We start from the raw sequence: 9,963 nt of genomic DNA, 5'->3' as shown, positions 1-9,963 counted from the left end.
ATCTATTTATATATTAAAAGTACATTCATTTCCTATCTCTTTATAAATGTGTTCAGGGGTACTTGTTTGTTTCAGAAAGTCCATTTACAAATGCATTTTGTTTCATTTTTGGATTATTTTTTTAAAAGCTGTAATACTGTTTAGGTTCTGAAAATAGCTAAATGCAATTACCTTCCTGTTTTGTTTTCTTTCCAAATAGACACTTTGTCTTTTTCCTTCAAATGCTTTCCCTTTATCTTTAACAGGTTGATTTAGTGAATATTGGAAGCACCGACATAGTAGATGGAAATCACAAACTGACTCTTGGGTTGATTTGGAATATAATCCTCCACTGGCAGGTAAGACTCCTGATGAATGTTTTCTTTTTGGGTAAAACGTTGCAGATCTTACTTTCATGTTTGCCCTTGACCTGCAAAACAAACATGTATGCCTCTAACAATACAAAGCCCATCTCCTTAGCATTGCCTTTTAAATTGGCACAACTAATGTCATTTGAGGTGTGAATGATCAGCAGATTATAAAACAGGTTCTAGAACATTCGCAGTAATATTTTCCTAAATTTTATTTCAATGTGTAGAGATGAGACAAAAAAGACAAGTCTCATCAATAGGCAAATAAAAATATTTTCCACTAATATGTGTCTTCTATAATTCACCTGTAAGCAAATCTACATAGTTCTGTAAAAAGTATTAATTTCTACCAAATGGATGAGACTCTGCGACTCTTTTATATTCCCAGTATAAATTAATTCCAGTAAAAGTTCAGTGGGATACAATTATCTGTATTTATGTTATACATAAAAATTGAGTGTATAATCTAATTTTGAAATTGATATTTTTTCTGAATACCTCAGCATAGGGTTTTCTGATGTCTATATTTATTAGACCTCTGCAAAAGAGATCAAAGGTCATTTTGTTTGCTGAAGAGTATACATTTTTTTCAGTCAGAGCAACATGAACTTAAATTTCAGCCTCCCAGTTTACCATCTTATAGTGAAATTGGGTATAATTCCATCCTTTTGTGGGCCATAATTCCCTCACTGTTAAAATAGAAAAAAAATAACCATCAACATGTATATTTCTTATCAGGATTAAATGAGAGAATATCTGTAAAGCTCCCATTAGAGTATACCATTTTCACTACAGGTGTATCATATGAATAATTTGGATTGCTTGGAGTTTTCTACTCATATTTTAAGAATCTGGAAGAAAATTGAGATGTCTGTTTTTTTTTTTTTTAAATATTTATTTTTGAGAGAGAGAAAGACACAGTGTGAACAGGGGAGGGGCAGAGAGAGAGGGAGACATAGAATCTGAAACAAGTACCAGGCTCTGAGCTGTCAGCACAGAGCCCAATGTGGGGCTCCAACTCACAAACTGTGAGATCACGACCTCAGCTGAAGGTGGACACTTAACTGATGGAGCCACCCAGGTGCCCCTAGATGTCTGTTCTTTTTACTAGCAGTGATTAATTTTTCAGAAAACAACTTTTTTGATATGTAATCTATATATGATAGATTTACTCACTCTAAGTATAAAATTCAAAGTGTACCAAACTGGTTTAGTTTTTTGCCCAGTGCTTCTCAAATTAATTTGAGAAATGACCCCCCCCCACCAATGTATCCAAGATTTGGGGATATTTACAGTTGTACCACCATCAAAACAATCTAATTTTAGCCTACTTCCACCAACCTAAAAACAAATCTTATGTTTATTAATAGTCATTCCCCACTCCAACCCTGGACAACCATTTATCTACTTTCTGTTCCTATATGTCTGCCTTTTTGGAAATTTCATACTGGTGGAATTATACAATAAGTGTTCTTTTATATTTGGTTTCTTTCACTGAACATAATCTTTGAGGTTCACCTTTATTATTGTAGCACATATCCCCATTTCATTTAGTAGGGTTGACTTAACTTCAGTTGTACTTTGGTCCTGCTTAGAGTCAGGATATAGACCAGTGGTGTACCTATCCAAGTCAGCAAATGAATTGACCCCCATATTGACCCCGTTGACCTCCATATCTTTCTATTCTAAACACTCTGAACAGGCTCAATCTTATTTCACAGCAATATGGGAAGAGATTGAGAACAGCATAGTGGATGACAACAGAAAACAGACCATAAGAACCTTAGATGAACCCAAGATTCCCAATTCTGGGCCTTTTCCATATAGTGATGGTGTCACATAGAACCAGCAAGGCAACACAGGGCCCCTCACCAAACTGGTTTACTTCTGTTGCTCAGTAATCCTCAAACTTATCTTGAGGAAAGTAGTTTTTTCCCTCTTTTCCATCATATGCATATTACAGTAAAACTGAAGCATTATAAAAATGTAATAAAAAAGACACACAAAACCCAAGCCATTTTATCATTAAACTCAAAAGACATATGCAGGACCTTGTAAAATTGGTACAGAAATTTCTAATGAACCCTCAATTGTATAGACACAATGGGTTCTATCAGTTGGTACACTGGTACAAATGGTTCATGGAGGGGCCCCAGCTTGCAGAAGACACTTTAAGCTCTGCAGGAGCATATGTTGGACATGACAAATCCAGCAGAAGAGGTTAGGCATGCATGGAGACCTAAAGGGCTATTTTAATTGTATTTTTCACCCAAACTGTCTCTCATATGATCTCACTTTATCTTAAAACCCTTTCCAACTCCTGAACTCACTGCAAGATAGAGTTTCACAACTACCCTGATAGCTTTTTCAATTGCTTGTGAGCTTGCTCATTTTTTTAATATTATTATTAGCATGTGGAGGGTCTTTCACACCCTCGATTACCAAAAGGAGTGCTTTTGCAGTCTTTCCTTGTCTGAGTCCTCTTACAGTCTGTTGTCTTACATTTGTGTCCTTGAATCACTGTATCTTTGTGATTGCAAGGATGTAGACTCTTTCCAGCCTCTGCCTCCTTATCTCTTTTCCATCATCCTGCTTGGTTCTCTTAAAACTTCTAAACTCACTTTCAAAAAATTTCTCCTACTCAGTACTCCTCATCAAAACCCGATGAATCCCCAAAGGCATTTTCACAGAGTACATGCTTGCCTTCCTCTTAAGTAGTCAAAGAAGCCCTTGAATCTCAGCAGAGATCAAAGGACAGTTGGGCTAACTTAATGTACTTTCCTGATCTATCAGATTGAGGATGGCATTAAGAGCTGGAAACATGTGAATCTTTTGTTCCAGTGCCACATACTATGTTATTAATAGTGCCATGGAGGTCTTCTCTTTGAACTTATAAAAGTTCACGAATGCGTATGGTATGTCTCCTGTCACTGTTTTTCCAGTTTCCAACTGGAAACTGTTAGCCTGAACAATATTGCCTATATTGAGGAATAAGCAGCCTTGAACAAAATTGTGAAGTTGATATATGCCATATGCTTGGCATCTTTCTCTTTCTTCTTATTTTTTAATTTTAAAATGCTTTTGTTTATTTTTGAGAGAGAGAGAAAGAGAGAGAGAGAGAGAGAGACAGACAGACAGACAGAAGGAGGGGCAGAGAGAGGGAGACACAGAATCTGAAGCAGGCTCCAGGATCCAAGCTGTCACCACAGAGCCCCACGTGTGGCTTGATGCCATGGACTGGGCCATGAGATCATGACCTGAGCTGAAGCTGGATGCTTAACCAACTGAGCCACCCAGGCGCCCCTTCCTTCTTTTTTAAGTGCAAACCTTCCTTTGTAGGGTGGTCAGCTGGGTTCTGATAACCAGCTGGAGATACAAACATATTCTGCTAACAGTAGTGTGCTATCAGAGGTCACATCCCCACCTTTGCTGGTGAAGTCAATGGAAAAAGTCAAATCCAGGACAACTTTACCCTGCAATGTTTATTTATTTATTATTTGCACATCATACAGGTGAAAGACGGCTTTGACACTGTGGAAAGCCTTGCTGTAAACTCCTGCCTCCCTGAGGAGCAACACAGTCCTTGCTCTTGTCTTCTTCACACACACCACTCTTCCCTTGTCAAGAACTATCCCTTTCCCTCTTTACTCCTGCCCCCCTACTATATCTCCTTTTGGTCACAGGATGGATTCTGGCAATCTAGGCATTGAATTTAGCAGGCAAGACATTACTTCAGGCATGCTTTTGGGACCAGCACCTGAGGATGGGCGAGGGTAACTGGAGTGAGAAGAGCTAGAGGTATGATACACACCTAGCCACAGTTGTATTGAACCTCATGTGGAAATGGGAGTTAGAATAATTCTTGAGTGTTGTTCTGTATGGGTCTGACATGGCTAAGTCTTTAAACCATTCAGCAGCTGCCCTAGGAAGGCCTTGACCTTAGGTAACAGGACTCTCTACTTCAGGTAGTCCCTGAAAGGACTCACAGATGCAGCAGCAAGCCTGTCCTTGAGAGATAATTTTGGTGGTGGACCTCCATGTCCATCATATCATCTTTACCCAGTTAACTCCTAGTCACTTTTCAAAATCACAGCTCAATGACATTTCAAATTTTTCCTTTTAAACATAGATATATAGCTGTATGCACGCACACACACACACACACACACACACACACACACACACAAACATTTGTTTAAACTGATTTTCTATCTTAGGGACTGTTAAGTCCTAAGGGTGGGAAATTTTTCTGCTTTAAGACTCAACTTAGGACCAGCTCAGTGTCTGACTGAAGGTTGGTCCTTAATAAAGATTTCTGGGTATCTGTCCTTTATGTAGGAAAAGAACTGATTATCCTACGTTGACCTTTATTATTATTTTTTTCCTAGCAACATTTGCACCCAAATAGAAGCAATACTAGTGAGGCTGAGACTGATAAGCTGAATTAATGGCATAATGATGGTAAAGGAGTTTTGGATTGAATACTGTGTTGCCCTTTAACATTTTGTGCGCAGAGGGCAGTCTGCCCAAGCATTTCACAAATGAATCCCATTCATCATGGGAGGGTTGCGTGATCAGTGCAAATCACCACCACTGAGCTAGTATGTGCTGAGTCTGGTGCTGGTTCGGCACAGGACACAGAGTACATGTCTTGTAATCACTGTACATGGAGGTTGTGTCCTTTATAACTTTAGAATGTGATGAGAAAAATGATATCTCTTATATAACTATTTGACCTATTTATTCACTGAGTAACTGACTAAATAAGCAGGTCAGGAAGGAATTAAGAAACCTGGATAATCTACCTCTAAATAATAGATTTCGCTATCAAGGGATGGTGATAAATATATGCAAAGATCTCACATCTTCAAATCATTACCACATTTACAGAGCATCATCTCAAATCCTTTTCAAGTATTTTAAAGTTAGATGGAGCAGTCTATCCTAAAATTTGCATTGATTCTTTCATAAAAAGATGACTAACACTGGAGATGTTAAAATATGTATTTTCCCCTGAGGCCTTGGTTAACTTCTACATGGACAAAGAAGCAAAATAAAATGTCATATTTAGAATACACAATAAATATTCATCATCTGATCACATGTTAGTAGTGTATGGACCTTATGCTTTCCAAAAGGAAAGCCCTTGGGGGTAAAAACGAATCACATTTACTTACATACTTCCTTCAGGTATATATGGGGCCTGACTTCTGTTTAAAAAGTAGCCTTGTAATTATGCCTTTAGTAGACTATGTAGACAGTTTGTTCTGTAATGTGGTGTCACTGCATTCTTGAAACCTAGAGAAATGTTTAGAATGGATTTCTGCATCAGACAAGTTAGAAGAAAGAAACATCGAAATAGAGCAACCCGCTGAATGGCATTTGCACAAAGCCTAGGCGAGAATCCAATATACAGAAACTAATAAAAATAAAACCAAGAATCTGGCCCTTTTCTCCTTCTCCGTGGTCTGGGTTTCCACTTCCCTTCCGGCTTCCGGGAGAGAGAGAGAAAGGTGGAGCTTTGGCTCTTCCAGCCAGCCAGCCACCTTCGGGTCCGCAGACCTGAGCCTAAAACGGGCCCAGAGCCTGGTGACCCTCTGGGCTCCGCCCTCCTGCGTGCCTGCAGCTTCTCCTCGCTCAAAGGCTTCCTCCTGCGGGCGGGGTTGGGCCAGTCCTCTGTCACCTTTGCTGTGTGGCGTCCGCAGCAGTGCCTTCCTGCTCGACTCCTGCAGGCCCACTACTTCTGCTTCGCCGATGCCCCGCTGCTGAGCGACAGTGGTAGGGCTTGCGCTGGCTCACGGGGGACTTCGCAGTGTCACGGCGGACCTCGTCTACCTCGCCGTCTCCATTGCGGCTGTCGCCAATCCTCAGACGTGGCCCTCAGATGGGGTTTCAGTGCAGCCGCGGTCCCTGGCTTCTTTGCCACCGTCATGCTCGCGAGCACTTGTACGTGACGTTTAATGAGGAGGCCAAATCCCTCACGCCAGGAGACTCCGAAGGCGACAGGCAACAAGGCAGAAGAAGAAAGGGCCGACACCGACTCCGACTGAAGGCCTGCCAGTGCCAGGCAACCCGAGCCACACGGGTCATTACTCCTGCCCCCTGTGACTGGACTGTGGCGAGGGGACAGCGTGTGTTGGGGCAGGGGCTGTGACTTCTCCACGAGCCGGGGCGACGGGAAGCTGCTGAAGGAGCGGCCCGCTCTCAGCCCCAGGCACAGCCCAGCCACTCTGCATTTGAGGGCATCTTGGAGACCCAGAGCCTTCTCTCCCCGTCTTCCCCACAGCCTTACGCCCTTAACCTGTCTGGCCAAAAAACAAGCCCAAGGGGACAGAGCAGACAAAGCCTTGTTACCCCCGTCACAGGAAGCATTTCTTGAGGTAGGGGGAGGAGAAGGGGGGTTTGAGGACAAGTTGCTTTACTTGTTTTTGTCTGCATTTGGTGCCCCTTGCTTGTGCCAGGCGCTTTGTCAAGAATGATCCTTCCAAGATTCCTTTGTTCAAGGAGTACCGGGGTCCCTCTTCGTTCTGGAGGCAGGGAGAGAAGTGATTTCTGCCCTGTCATCTAGGAGAGACTAGGTCTCCCTGACCGTAACCGACACCTCACATTTTTGGAGGGGACACGATTCTTCTAAGACAGTTTGAAAGAAAAGCTCATAGCAGAGCTTACCAGGTCCAAAATATCAAGAGTAGAATGAAATAACAGTGACAGTATCTTGGGTGGCTGGCCCGGCAGCCCAAGCAAACAGTGTTTTCCCGGGGCCACCAGCACTGTGCTTCTAGACAGCAGGCCCGGCCTCTCACCACCTGTGGAGAGGTAGGATGTGTCTTCTGTGTTCCTCTCAGGACCTCTGCAGTGACTGTACCGTCAGTGGGATTTTGTGACATATTTTTCTTAATACAAAAGCAGCTTCCTCACTGCCATCTCCCGTGACCCAAGAGGCCTCATAAACGAGCCAAAGTCCTGGACCCATGTTTGGGGCGTTTGTAACTTTTGTTTTTCTCTTGCATGTGAATCTGTTTCCTGAAAAACGGCTCTCACAGCGTAAACCAGACTGACTACAAAACCCGGGGCAATACAGCCACAGGTTTTAGGGATAAATACTTTTACTCTTGTTGATTTTTTTGTTATTTATTTTAAAAAGGCAAACTCATGTTTTTGGTTCTCTTTTTCACTTTGGTCAGTAAACATAATTTGCATTATTTTAAGTTATAAACCTAGGGATTTAATTTTAGTATAGTTGTCCTTTGATTCTTAAAACAGCCTTGAATGTATAAGAGGCCTCAAAAGGTTAAACGGTCTAATTAACACAATGTGTTAATAGCAAAGGCAGGGTTTGAACCTACATTTAAAGAAAGTGAGTTCATTCTCTTAGCCACTGTGCCATTCTTTCTTTCTTAAAGCCCCTAGTATGGGTGCCAGAAGTGGCTCAGTCTGTTAAGTGTCGGACTTCAGCTCAGGTCATGACCTCGAGGTTCGTGAGTTTTGTTTTTTTAAATGTTTGTTTATTTTTGAGAGAGAGAGGGAGAGAGAGAGAGAGAGCAAGTGTGAGCAGGGGAGGGGCAGAGAGAGAGGTAGACACAGAATCCGAAGCAGGCTCCAGGCTCTGAGCTGTCAGCACAGAACCCGACACGGGGCTTGAACCCATGAGCTGTGAGATCATGACCTGAGCTGACATAGGACGTTTAACTGACTGAGCCACCCAGGCGCCCCTCGCAATTCATGAGTTTGAGCCAGACGTCAGGTTCTCTCCTGTCAGTACAGAGCCCACTTCAGATCCTCTGTCCCTATCTCTTCCCCTCCTTTGCTTGCACTGTCTTTCAAAATAAATAAATAAACTTAAAAAGAAAGTCATATTAAGGCTTTGTTCAATAACAAATCTGATGTTTTTGTACACTCTTCTCTAGTATACCCATTGAAAGTTAGAAGATGAGTAATCGTAAAAGCAGAAAATTAAGAGTTTAACGCGGCAGAGTCTGGGAATGATATTAAACGCTTGCAATAAATGGTGTATCATGACGCCAACCAATCAGAATAGATTCCTAACTAATTAGAATGGACTCCCTCCTTGTAGAATCTATTTTTTCTTATTACTAATTGACCCTAAAATTCCTATTACTTATTTTTGAAGATTAGGACATTGAAATTTAAGTTTGTGTGGTTCTTGTTCAGGGAATGCATTTTCTTATGAAACTTTCTTTCCACGCGTAGGTCAAAAATGTAATGAAAAATATCATGGCTGGATTGCAACAAACCAACAGTGAAAAGATTCTCCTGAGCTGGGTCCGACAATCAACTCGTAATTATCCACAGGTTAATGTCATTAACTTTACCACTAGCTGGTCTGATGGTCTGGCTTTAAATGCTCTCATCCACAGTCATAGGTAAGGAGACTACTGAGATATTAACTAATTTTTGTAAGTATTGATTTAGACTGGTACCTTTTTCTCCAGTGTGGTTCCAGCTCATTTCCTACTATTGAACATGTTTATATGTTACTGTATTTAACCATATTGATATGACTATCCATTGGAAAGCCCTAAATAGGAATAGCCTGTTTTTTTTTAAATGTGATATGGCATTTAATTGTTGAAATATTAAAATATATGAGCTTGAATATGGTTATGGGAGGGGGCCAACATGTTTGAAATCGGGGCTCTGCCAGAAAATCAAGGTTATATTCTAACTTTGCTAAGAATGGAGTTGGTCTGTCTTCACAAATAATTGTTAGTATGGGCCGAAACTACAGAGCTAAAATGGTTCCAAATCTCACGCGGATGGCTATAATAAAATTTATTACTGTCATCAGATTAATAATGTGAAAAAGAAACATTTGTCTCATCAGATACACGTTTAGATAGCAAATACATAAGGCTCTATGTATTGGTTATGTGTGTGTGTGTGTGTGTGTGTGTGTGTGTGTGTATGTGTTTAATTTCGAGGTTAAAACAGGCTCTGAGCATCTTAGCAACCAAGGCAAAGAGCAGACCACAATTAATTCTATGACTCACTGCTCAGAATATCAAGAGAAACAATTGCTCTGGAACAGCAGAGGTAGAGTTCTCTCGGTCTTCATAAAAAGAACTCATTGTGTTACAATGAACCAAATACCCTTAAGTGTATTCCATACACTATTACATTTTCTAAGGTAAAGAACTAGCTTGCTTTTTCTTGTGTAAAGAAGCTTAGTAAATGAATTAGTAACAGTTCAAGAAAAAGCCAAACAACGTGGTAAATACATACATATAATGCATTCATATATATGTAATATATAAATATATATATCATACGTATAACACATTTACTGCAAAGGATATTTACTTTGCTTTTCCTATTACCCATTTCTTTTATCCAGCCCAATGCCTAGGGTCAAACACATTGCCTCATTAACTGTGTTTGAAATGCCACTGGACTGCATCTGCCCTGATTTTCAATGCAGCTTATCTTTTCTCACTTTGATCTCTCTTTGCTTGACGAGTCTCCCATTTCCCTATGCCGGTCTTGTTTCTAGAAAAGTCCAGAGTATAAATTTCTTCATGGTAGAGCTCAATCCAAGAACAAATCCTCTCTCAATAAGCATCTTTGTCAGATGTCGCGCTCCAGCTGGATTTAA

The 9,963-nt window shown here is 40.9% G+C and overlaps 1 protein-coding gene across 1 annotated transcript in view; it reads left to right on the top strand.

The window, feature by feature from the left end:
• Nucleotides 1–290: 290 nt before the first annotated feature.
• The window catches only part of LOC120246388 (dystrophin), a gene marked incomplete at its 3' end in the record, with an annotated part of 432,795 nt that continues 423,122 nt past the window's right edge, over nt 291–9,963 (top strand). The window contains exons 1-2 of the mRNA XM_039253866.1: nt 291–338; nt 8,562–8,734. Coding sequence (XP_039109797.1) covers nt 8,574–8,734 — 161 coding nt within the window. The remainder of the gene's footprint in view (nt 339–8,561; nt 8,735–9,963) is intronic.

The sequence above is a fragment of the Hyaena hyaena genome, unplaced genomic scaffold (assembly GCF_003009895.1).
Source record: "Hyaena hyaena isolate Hyena2069 unplaced genomic scaffold, ASM300989v1 scaffold_470, whole genome shotgun sequence".
Taxonomy (NCBI): Eukaryota; Metazoa; Chordata; class Mammalia; order Carnivora; family Hyaenidae; genus Hyaena; species Hyaena hyaena.
This window is presented reverse-complemented; position numbering and strand designations above follow the sequence as displayed.